Raw genomic sequence first — 12,313 nt, 5'->3', positions numbered from 1 at the left:
ACCCCCTTCAGGGTGGGGGTCCCCACTGGGGTGCCTGGCCAGCCTGGGTGAGGGGCTGATAGCTGGTTTCAGGCTGGTCACACCCCCTTCAGGGTGGGGGTCCCCACTGGGGTGCCTGGCCAGCCTGGGTGAGGGGCTGATAGCTGGTTTCAGGCTGGTCACACCCCCTTCAGGGTGGGGGTCCCCACTGGGGTGCCTGGCCAGCCTGGGTGAGGGGCTGATAGCTGGTTTCAGGCTGGTCACACCCCCTTCAGGGTGGGGGTCCCCACTGGGGTGCCTGGCCAGTCTGGGTGAGGGGCTGGGGGCCATTTTCAGGCTGGCCAAGCCCCCCCGGTGACGGAAGCTCACAGCCTCTCCTTTTTTTCTTTTTTTTTTATTCTGGGGTTTATTTACTTTCTATAATTGAAACTTTGTAGCCTTGAGAGGAGCTTAGAGCTGGCCAGGACGGGCGGGAGGGAAGCCTCCTGCTCACTCCAGCTCCGTGGCCACGGCCGGCTGAAAGCAGGTATCTGGGGTTTATTTACCTTCTATAATTGAAACTTTGTTGCTTTGAGTGGAGCTCAGAGCCGCCGCGGCAAGCAGGAAGCTTGGCTTCCTCCATCATTGGGGCAACCAAGCCTCCTGCTCGCTCCAGCTCCTGGCTGCCGGCAGCCATCTTGGTTGGATTAATTTGCATATAGTCGCTCTGATTGGCTGGTGGGCGTGGCTTAAGGCATAGCGAAGGTACGGTCAATTTGCATGTTTATCTTTTATTAGTGTAGATGGTATCAACAGCATATTGATTCCTATGCATGTTAAGAACCTCATGACTATCGAAAAACACCTACAGGATCTTCCCAAAGCATCATTCCACTGGAATGACAAGAATGTACATAACTACAGATGAGTCCAACTGGATCAATTAAAGGTACAAAAGTTGTCATCCAGACAAACACTTCCATTAACGTTTTCTATAACTCATTATGTACCGAGTGGCTTCTATTGTTGGGGTTCTAGTTCCTGCCCACAAGTAGCCATGACCTGTGAGCGACAATACATATAAAATGGCCATTATACTATAGCCTAATAAATGCTATCATAATTATGTGGACACGATGTGATAAGAGCTCAGAAAAAAGATCAACTTAATTTGGCAAGGAAGCCCGGGGAAGGGGCGGGGGGAGAGAGGGGGGAAGGAGAAAAGAAAGAGCAGCCAGTTGTTGGATCAAAGAGTACACGAGGATGATAGGACATGAGGTCAGAGAAGACTTGTTCATGAATGTTCAGAGCAGCTTTATTGGTAACAGTATAATTTGCAACCAGTATAAACAACCCAAATGTCCACCAATAGATGAAAGGATAAGCAAACTGTGGTGCATCCATACAATGGAATACTATTCAGCAATAAAAAGGAATGACTGTTAATCCATATCACTGTATGAATGAATATCAACACAATGATGCTGAGTAGAAGCTAGACAAGAAAAAGAATGTACTCAATAATTATATTTCTAGAAAACTCTAGAAAATATAATTTAGTCTATAGTGCTTGGGAATGGGGAGAAGGCATGGGAGCGAAGATTTATAAGGAAGCCTAAGGAAACTGCTGGGAGATGAAGGATATGTTCATTATCTTGAACGTGATGATAGTTTCCCAGGTGTATAATGTGTCAAAACTCTTCATGTTCACTTTAAATCTGTGTAGTTTGCTGTCAGGAGAAGCAGAGGCATGACATAATTAGCTTTGCATTTTAAACAGATCATTCCCAAAGCAGCTTGGAGGCAGGGCTAGAAGAATTCTCAGGGAAATAACAGCCAGAGAGGCCAGAGGACTACCAGGAGTGAATGAAGTACTGGGAGCCAAAGAGAGAAAGAATGCCAAAACCAAGGACAGGATAGGCAGGGTTCAGAGCCACAGAAGAGGTTATTTAGTGGGGGTGGCTGTTTGCAGGCTGTGGTAGGAGAGTGCAGCTACTCAGAAGTTGTTGACACAAGATGACCATACTCTGAGACTGAGCACACATCTTTGGAAGGGAGCCATAAGGGAAGAAGGTAATACTCAGCCTAGCAAAGCAGACTGTCCTAGCCAAATCCAGCAATTATGAGGTGAAAAGGTTGTACCCAGCTGTCCTCTCATCCACGCATGGCACAGTGGACTATCTGCTGAAATGCCTGCTAGTCCACAGTGGGGGGATGTGAAAGCCTTTAGGCCATTGCCCTTACAATCCAGGATGGCAACATGTGCCCTTTTCTTGCACTAAAATTGCACTTTCTTGATACATTTTCCTTATAGTGAAGGATTCCAACAAAGCAATGAACTGACATAACAAGTCTAATCAGCCTTCAGTTCATCAGGAAAAGGTGGGTCCTCTTCTGTTAGTAATGCCCACTAATACTGAATCAGAGTTTAAAGTGATTCTCTATAGTCTTCTATCTCTTAAGGTCATAAGGACATTAATAAGAATGAAAAGACCTAGTCCATTTGTCGTCTAAAGAAAGTGTTCTGACTGATCTTGAGCAATTACATCACATGTGCTCACAAAGAAAGTGCCATGTCATTTTATGGATTGCTATAAGCAAAGTGTACGCATTAAACTTACCAATGGCCTTGATGGATTCTCCTGGAAAAAGTGGTGCTTCTTCCATCTGTGCCAGCTTATTTCCATCCCTTAGAGCCTGGCAAAAAAGCAAACAGGAGTAAATCTCACTTCCCATCTGTATACGTGGGAATAATTGTGGTGTTCTGTGCTCTCGCTACAAAGCTACAGAAGCGTGCAAAATGTATGCTCCCTCCCCTTACAAGACAGTTTCAAAGCTCAGCATCACAGGACACCATGCTGCATATTCTAGCAAATTATTACACATATTTAAACTTCACAGAAAACATTAATACAGAAATGGCTTGACATAACAGATACATACTCTAATCACTACACAGACAGCTATTATAAGGTGCCTCCAGAATTTGGAAATAAAGTAAAAAAAATTATCTTCTGGGCATAAAACTAATTCAAATAAAATCAAAATTAGATGTAGGTGCTTAGCTAGTTGTAGAAATGGCCCAGCTTATGAGATAATGTGGGAAACCCTGAAGTCTAAAGTAGTCAGGGAGGTTTCTCAGGGCAGTGATATTACTAAGGAAAGCTCTCGGCTTTTGTATTGCAGCCCAGCCACCCATGTGTATATACAAAGTTCAGGGGCTTGTCAGTGTGTATAGCATCCAGACCACAAGAAAGCGTGCCCTCAGCTGGCAGACAAGAGTATGTAAATCAAGACTGTGGAGCAGAGTGTGTTAATCAAGCTTCGTCAAAGTCAATTCACCCTTGTGCTGATTCCATGCTCACCAAGCAAGTTGCTAATGAGGTACTGGGTTTCCTGGCTACAATGATGCTAGGAAAAGGATGTCTTGGATAGATGACTATTACAAGGTGCCTGGGTATAAATGTGGGTACATGCCCACAGTTTTCCAGATTGGCATGGAAGTCCAGTAGTCAGTCTCTTGTGAGTTTGGTTGGATAGTGCCAGGGAACTCAGAAAAGTTGAGAAAATGGTGCTCTCGAACTACAAAGCTGGGGACCAGAACCTGAACTCTGGGCCTATTCCAAGGTACTGCCATCCTCTGCGATGCTGCCAAGGAAACTGGTTACTTTCTCCTTGGCATCTCTGACACAATGTATCACGAATAAGAGTAAGATGTTCAAAACCCTAGAAACCCCAAGCTGTGTTTCACAGAGCATTAAATTCCCAAGAGATATGAATAGGTCTTTTTTGTGTGTGTGTGAAAAGTTGAGGAAATGCAGGATTAAAGAAAACAAGTTAAACTTTGTGTGTGTGTGAGACCAGTCTTTAGCATGTCAATGTACGCCAAATCAGCAAGAGGGCGCTAGAGTATGCTGCATTTCCCATACCTATTTGGTCATGAGCTGCTTTCTCCAAAAAAAATATTAGTTAACATCAGGAGGCCACTGGTGTTCAGAGGAAAACAGATCGGACAATACCAAGTTTTCAGCATAATTTTGTGAAGTAAAACATTAAAACTTGAAAACTTTTTAATTCTAATAAAAATTATTGAAAATTCAAAATAACTACTTTTCATAGTTATAAGAGTATTTCATTATGATTTATTAAAGGGACTCAATTTTAAAACACTAGACATAGTAGTTTCATCAAAATTTTGAAAATAATGAAAAGGAAAAGGTGAAGACTTAAAGAGCAAATTCAATGCTAAATGTTGGTCTGGATATGTCTGTTCTATGGGGAGGGCACAAAATAACAAAGTCCATCCTCCTCCTTATCATTAAAACAATACAAATTACCTCCAAACACCTTTATTTCATTTGAATTTTTAGTGCAGATTGGTTTTAGACACTTTTCAGCCCCAAATTTTAGGGACTTAGAGAACTACTAAAGAGGACATGAGAAAGTGTTTTGGGGTTCATTTTAATATTCACACCTGATTTGGAAATATATCTTATACACACTAATGCATAAACAACACTTATATTTTTAAATGTCTAGTTTTATAAATAATAAGAAATCACAAATCCTTAATAGAAGCCTTAATTTGAAAGTCACCTTCTTTAATTTATTGCTTGCACTAGAGGGTAATTTTATAATATAGTTACAATGTGAGAAAGTCATTTTAATCAATATTCAAGTTTTGTATTACTTCAAATATTACATTGTTAAAGCTTATTTTAATGGCTAAGTATTATCTTATATGTTATATAGACTTACATTTCTTAACTTATATTTTAAAATAAATGAGGATAGGTTATTTTGAAATATATTTACTAAAGCAAGCTGTTCTAATTAACTATATCTAACTATATCTGGAAGGGATGGGGGAAATGTGGCTCACTTTAAGCCTTATGTGGAGCCACATTAAACACTTTAAAATCCTCAACCCACGACTACCTAGCAAAATGTGCGGATGGGAGACAGCAGTGATTGGGACCATTTTGAGAATATACAAGGCTCTCAAGATAGAGGTTGAAGATCAAACGTTTCCCTTTTCTTCTAAAAGCCATGTTGAATTTGGCTTAAAACACCTGTGCATTTATATGAAGCATGACTGTGTTGGTGAGACAGTAAGATAAACCTCACTAATAATCATTAAATCTGGGACATGCTCTTTAAGTAATGAGAAAGCAACTGTCAGAACAAAACAAACAAATGATCCTGCTGCTTCAGATTTCCCCATAAAATGTTTATTTTGTACAGGAAACACATTTCACTTTAGCATAGGAATTCAAGAGGAGAATAGTTTTTAAAGGCTCATTGTCTGGTGAGTACAGTAGATTCCCTTTACCAATCTGGTGTTAGGAAATGGGACTCACACTTGTGCTACATTAAGCTTTTGTTGCAACTATTAAGTTGCACAAGACATAATTTGACCCTTGATTTATCCAACCCATGTACAGCATAATCAAAGAACAGATTCTTGTGAACAAAATTTGATCTCATGAACACACCTATTCCTCTTGGTGCCTTTGCTCCAAGTGTTGCCCCGTTGAGGAATTTCCTCTGATGATCTCACCCAAATCCTGTTCTGGTGACCCTGAAGGTCCAGCTGAAGGCCCACCAGCTCTCTGGTACAATGTACCATGCTGGGCACGGACCATTCACATTTGAAGAAAGCAAAGTCCGCACCCTCAAGGAGCATGCTTAGCATATGCATCTGTCCCCTCTAAGTCTCTGTAAAGGCCCGCCAGAATCCTATTATGTCTGAGGCTCATTAACACATCAATAACCCTATGTGGGAAAACCAAGAAGTATGGATGAACAAGTTTCTCGTTGACAAAATGTTGGATAAACCAATTTTTGCAAATAATGTCATCATGGAATCTATCAAACTTGGACAGGAGGGCACTACTGTAGTGGTAAAAGCATTTGCTTATTGTCTAGAAATCTAGTATGAAATGGCTTCTAAATACACACTCTGTAGCTACAAACAGATGAACATGTAGAACTTGCCACCTGATCGGCTTCAGCTTCAGAAGGGTAGCCATTGTGTTCTTCCTGAATCTCCTGCACAGCACCAGGTGCATGGACAAGAAAAAGCAAAGAGGAGAAAGAGAAACACGTGCAAACAGACAGGTGAAAGCACAGAACTTCTTTTTTAAAGAGACAGTAAGCATGTAAAAGTCGACACACCTTTCATGGCTTTGCAAATCACAACATTTCACCCCTTGGAGGTAAGGAAATAACGTGTAGGCCATCTATAGAATCCTCAGCCTAAAGTGGAGTATCTATTCTGTATTTGTGTTGGGGTAGAAAAATGAAAAGCAAAGAAGTATCATGGATTTCAAGGAATGTACTGTCTTTTTAAAATCAAGCAATTCGCACTATAGCATATAGTTAAAGAACAAAACAGCAGACAGGTAATATGCTCATGGAAAATAAAGAACACAACAGAAACCAGGTAAAGGGCAAAAGCCAGCCAAAATACAAAGGCAGTTCATAGACATGTATTTTAAACACAGTAAGTATTCATATACTCTCAAGAATTATTATATTGTCCAGCGATCAACTCCACTGGTATTACCAAAATTTCAATAAACATGCTCATGCACGTATCACATGCTAGAGATATACATATACATATAAGTATATGTATACATATAATCTGGTATTTATTGCTTATTACTAATTAAATATTGTGAATTATGAATCAATGCCATATTAAATATTTCTAATTACAGTATCAACGTGCTTCAAAGAAACAGCTGAGAGATCACATATCTTTATTTAAATTTTTTCCAATCTCTTTAAGGTATACTGTTCTTAATTTAATTTCTTCATAGAATCAGATTTTGAAACTTTAAAAATTGGATGTTTAGTTCAGCAGATGGTATAAAAAATACAAATACTTAAGATGACAAAATTATAATACCTCTTATTGTATCAAGTCTCTAAGACTGAAAATATTAAAATTTAGCATAGATATATATTTTTTCCTTCATGAAACTGGTTCCACTGACTATATTTCTTTGAAAGGCAATCAGTGAAGAAGTAACAAAGATTTAAAAGAATTTACTATTTCCCATCTTTCAATAAAGTGAAATTGTCACTTAATACATTTCTATACTTTATATCAGACTGAATTTAGTACACAATTGGTACTGCTCCCCTTCAATGAATGCTGATTTTTTTAAATGCAGCCAGTTTTTTTGAACTTTCCATTTTTAAATACAAAGAGAATTGAATCATTCTTTGACACAAATTTTAAAAACAGAAAAATGAATGGCTAAACAACAACAAAAATCACATAACATTTCAAAGTCCATGCAAGTGTAAAGCCAAGCACTAATATTTAACAATGTGAATCAGTGAAAGACAATGATTCTCACGAGTGAAAGAAAACAGTGAAAACAAGATTAAACAAAGATAAACCAACTAGAATCATAAGAATTTGATGTAACCTGCTTATTTTTGTGCTACTTATTGGCTTCAATAAGATTAAGAATTTTAAACTGAAGTCACTAAATTATTCTATCAAAATCCACATTGTTTTCATTTAATGGAAATAGGTTAATTTTCAACATCTAATACTCAGGCTTAAATGCATGCACATTACCAATCTTTGTCTTGCTTTATGAATACTCTGAAATAAAGGGAAGGAAAATCATGAAGAAATATAAGCTATAACCCACTAGATGTAATAGTTATATTTGTGTTTTAAGAAATACTAAATGGGACTGATTTTGCTAAACTTATCTTTAGGATTAGCACTTCTACTTTTGGGATTCAGCATGCAGACATGAAAGTGACTTATCTTATTTAGATAGGGTAGACAACAACTAACAATTTTGTTGTTGTTGCTAAATTCTTTAGCATGACTTACATGCTAAATAAGGTTAAAAGAGGACTCTGCCTTATAAGCCCCTGCCACAAAGATCCATTTGGTCAGAATTCATGTAACACAACAAAAGTCAGTATTTCACACTGGCAACAATTTTAGTATCCTGCCCTCATACACAGTGGCTATTATTACACATAAAAACATTTTAACAAATAAAGCGTTTCCAGTGAACACTTAAAGCTATGACACAGCAGAGCAAATTGATTTGAGTGACTCATAAAAACCAGTGAGAAGGTAAAGAACACTAAATAGACTGTGTTCAATAAAGCACAGAGACACACAAGTAGGAGGCCCATCTGCCAAACATCCTTACCCTTATATCAGGCCTCCTGAAAACCTGTTAGTTAAAATACAGAACATCATCATCACAAACACATTACTATTGACCTGTACAAAATGTCATTAAGTTCACCAGCCCATTCCCTAATAAACATCATAATCCTGTACATAAAACCAAACAGATCAATCCTAACACATTTGCCCTCTAAAGTTTCATTCAACATCAAATCAATCTTAACACATTTGTCCTATAATTTTAAGGCAAGTCTATGGTTTGAAGAAACTTATTGCCCTTAGGCTAAGACAAACAACATTATTTTAAACACAAACCCCTTCTGTCAAGTGCTATTACTAGCCATTGTGAACAGGCAGTGTTTGAAAAGTTCATTTGTGTGTCTGTTTGGAATACTGAATACATTTCCCCCATAGAAACAATTATGTAAAAAGGCAGTTCTAATCCCAAACCAGCCCACAGAAACCAAACCAAACCTAAAACCCACAAAAGCTCCCACATTTGACCCAGAACATAGCTCAGCTACAGTGTTAATGGTATCGTGAAACTTAGATAACCACAAATCATAACCTGGTTTCTGTAGAAATTATATTTCCAACTCGCACTTGGGACTCCAGAATTTGACTCCCAGATGTGGCCGCCCCACCAAGAGAAAAATGCCTCTCTTGACCCCCAGGCCCCACTGCCTGGAGAAGGACAGCTCCAGGTGGGAAGAGGTAGCTGGCTGGTCTGGGAGGGCCAGAGAATGGGGAGGAAAGGCCCAAGCTTCTGCCTCTGCAAGGGGAAGCCAAGCTTTATTGAATAAGGACACTAATTTCAGCAATGTTCTTCCTGCACCAATAGCCTATGAATACTACTTGAACATGCAGTATATGCATTTGGGAAGCCTAGGACAGAGGAAACAATGAAAGAAACTTTTGAAAAGTGAATGGTGGTAATTGTCTGAGGAAGACCTGAATAATGTGTTCCCCATTCCAAAGTCTGATTTCTGATCATCTAACCACTGGATGTTCTATGGAACATAGATTATTTTAAAAAATCACCAGAGGTTCTTATTAGCTGTATAGATTTTCCTCAGGATAGATAAGCACATGAAGATTTCATCACTGTATCATCATTAAATGAAAATACTCTTGAAGTAAAAAAAAGCTTTCTGAGTTACGTGATGTTGTAGTACAAAAAGATTTATTTAAGCCCATAAGTTCCTAAACTTAGACTATTTAGACTAAGAAGCTTAAACCTGGCTTTGTTTTTTAAGGGGGCAGTGGGTTATATATATTTTTATCATCTTAATTGTGGTAACCATTTCATAAGTGTATACCTATCTAAACTTATTAAATTGTATGTGCTAAATATGGAAAGTTTATCATTTGTTAATGACAACACAATAAAGTTAGTATAAATATGCATACTTGTGTTAATAAAAACTCAAAATGGGACATATATGGCAATAAAACTCAAAATAGAAAGTCTCCACCCCCTGAGCTTCATTCCTCAGTGATAACCATGTTTAACTAGACCTATTTTTAATTCTGTGGATCGCCTCCATAACCATAAATATGGTTACACCTCGACTTCTTGATTTGTCTACCTTAAACAGTACCTAGTTTCTTCCCATTTTAAAAGATGAGGAAATAGGCTTTCTCAAACTACTACCTCCCTCTTCCTAATCTCTGATTATTGAAAATTTGATTTTTAGTTATTTTATTGTCTTCCTTAAGCAAAGCTGCATCATAAAAAAACTCATGGGGGTGGGAAGAGTTTGAAGAGACTCATGGGGTAATAGAAGGATAAATAATGGTGAGGGAAGGAGACTTGACTTAGGGTGGTGAAAATACAATACAGTATATAGATAATGTATTTATATAATTGTACACTTTAAACCTATATATTTTTATTAACCAATACCACTCCAAAAATTCAATAAAAAATTTAAAATACTCATGATATGATTTTTAGGTGCCAGACACTCTTCTTAGCACTTTGTATGTATTAATTTATTTTATTCTCAGAACAACCTTGTGAGATAAAAACTATTGGTTCCAGTTTTGATGAGAAAACCGTCAAGGTTAAATAATCGGCCAAGTTCAAGGTGGCAGAGCAAGTACTTAAACCCAGGTGGTCTGCTACACTGCCTCAGGATGGCATCACTATAATTAACACATTTAAACTATAGTCTTCAAGCATACAATCTCCCTTTTAGGGTTAATGAAAAAAATCAACACCACTATCACTTCCCTTGCTTCCCCTCTCTACCTCCAAACCTCTGCTCTAGCAAGCCATTATTTTCACATTTGTTCTATAACTACAATATTTCTGACACTTTCTCTATAACATGATACCATCAACCGAAAACAACAAAGCAGCATTCACAAGTAGTGTAACTGAGCCCTCCTTCCTTATATGTAGGACATATACCATTATCAATAAGCCTTTCGTATTGGAAGGAGAGACTAACTCAAAAGCTTGGAAAGGGGTAGGATGATACGTGCTTTTACACTCACATAATTCTTTTCTTTTAAATATATATTTTTATTGATCTCAGAGAGAAAGGGAGAGGGAGAGATAGATACATCAATGATGAGAGAAAATCATTGATTGGCTGGCTACTGCACACCTCACACTGGGGATCAAGCCCCCAATCCTGGCATGTGCCCTGACTGGGAATCAAACCGTGACCTCCTGGTTCATAGGTCAATACTCAACCACTGAGCCACACCCGCCAGGCCTACACTCACATAATTCTTTATCAACTGTAATGAAATCCTTGGTAGTTTTGATATAAGACCAAGAAGGTCTCCCGAAAGTCTGTAAGTGAATGCCTAAGTGTTTCTCTCTGGTTTAGTTTACATTTCTTCTGAAATAAGCCATTTCAGGTACACAGAGAGATTCATTCTTTTTTCCCCCCTTGAATTGGATTCTGACTGAAGCTGGAGAAGAGAGCAGTGGTTTTAAGTTAGGAGGCCTGGGTCCTACCAGTATTTAGGGCCTCTTAACGTCTGCACTTGGTCCCAGTCTCTATAAATACAAAAGGAGAGGAGTCTCCAGAATGACTGCAAGGTCCTGATCAGCTCTAAAACCACAGGAGTTATGTATCTAATCCTCATGGAAATACTTCAGAAAACATCTTCCCAACCAAGGCTTCTGGATGCAAACCGGCATAGTGGTTGGAAGAATGAACTCTGGAGTCAAATCTTGTGTTACTGCCCGCCAGACCCCTGAAGAGCAACACAAGCCCTGGGAGTTTTAGTCTCCTCTTCTCTAAACCAGTGATGCTGGGGACACTTCCCTCACAGGTTGTTGGGAGGGTTAAATTGGGTAACCCAGGTTCTTGGCATGTGTAGGTGGTGAGAGAGGGGATATGAGGCAGGTCAAGATAGTTGTGGTGCTGAGCTGCATGGAATTCATAGTAGGGGAAAGAGACACCAGAAAACATAGTACAAATTGGACTGTGGTGAGCATTCAAAGGACAAGTAAACAAGGTGTGGTGGGAGGAGGGGAGGGAGCAGAGCACTAGGTGGATAAGTACTCAAGAATGAGTTGTTATCATCAGTACTATTTAGGTAACCTTTTATAGAGGCCCGGTGCACAAATTCCTGCATGAGTGGGGCCCCTCGGCCTGGCTGGCAATCAAGTCCATTGCACCGAGTCCCAATCAGGCCGGCCGGGTGGGGGAGGGACCACAGGAGGTTGGCCAGCTGCGGGAGGTTGGTTGTGGGAGCACACTGACCACTAGGGGGTATCTCCTGCATAAAGCGTCTGCCCCCTGGTGGTCAGTGCACATCATAGCTACTGGCCGGTCGTCCGGTCATAATGGTCACTTAGGCTTTTATATATATAGACTAGAGGACCGGTGCACAAAAATTTGTGCACTCAGGGGGGCAGTTCCTAGCCTGGCCTGTGCCCTCTCACAGTCTGGGACCCCTCAGGGGATGACCACCTGCTGGCTTAGGCCCGCTTCCCGGGGGATTGGGCCTAAGCTGGCAGTTAGACATCCCACTGGTAGCCCGGGAGCCCTCGGGGGATGTCCACTTGCCAGCGGGGAGCAGGCCTAAGCTGCAGTCGGACATCCTTAGCGCTGCTGAGGAGGTGGGAGAGGCTCCCGCCACCACCACTGTACTGGCAGCCATCAGCCTGGCTTGTGGCTGAGCAGAGCTCCCCCTGTGGGAGCGCATTGA

At 39.9% G+C, this 12,313-nt stretch overlaps 1 protein-coding gene across 10 annotated transcripts in view; it reads right to left on the bottom strand.

Moving 5' to 3' along the window:
- The window catches only part of MTMR1 (myotubularin related protein 1), a 58,714-nt gene that overhangs the window by 30,225 nt on the left and 16,176 nt on the right, over window positions 1-12,313 (bottom strand). For 3 of the 10 annotated variants that reach the window (XM_014529766.1, XM_014529764.1, XM_014529765.1), the window contains exon 3: window positions 2,580-2,655. In XM_014529766.1, the coding sequence (XP_014385252.1) occupies window positions 2,580-2,625 (46 nt within the window). In that variant the 5' untranslated portion in view covers window positions 2,626-2,655. Of the gene's footprint in view, window positions 1-2,579; window positions 2,656-5,955; window positions 6,010-7,558; window positions 7,586-8,156; window positions 8,181-12,313 lie in introns of all 10 variants that reach the window. The other 7 variants (XM_005881950.2, XM_005881953.2, XM_005881951.2 and 4 more) reach the window with 7 other exon arrangements.

This window comes from Myotis brandtii, unplaced genomic scaffold, assembly GCF_000412655.1.
Source record: "Myotis brandtii unplaced genomic scaffold, ASM41265v1 scaffold695, whole genome shotgun sequence".
NCBI classification, from domain to species: Eukaryota; Metazoa; Chordata; class Mammalia; order Chiroptera; family Vespertilionidae; genus Myotis; species Myotis brandtii.
This window is presented reverse-complemented; position numbering and strand designations above follow the sequence as displayed.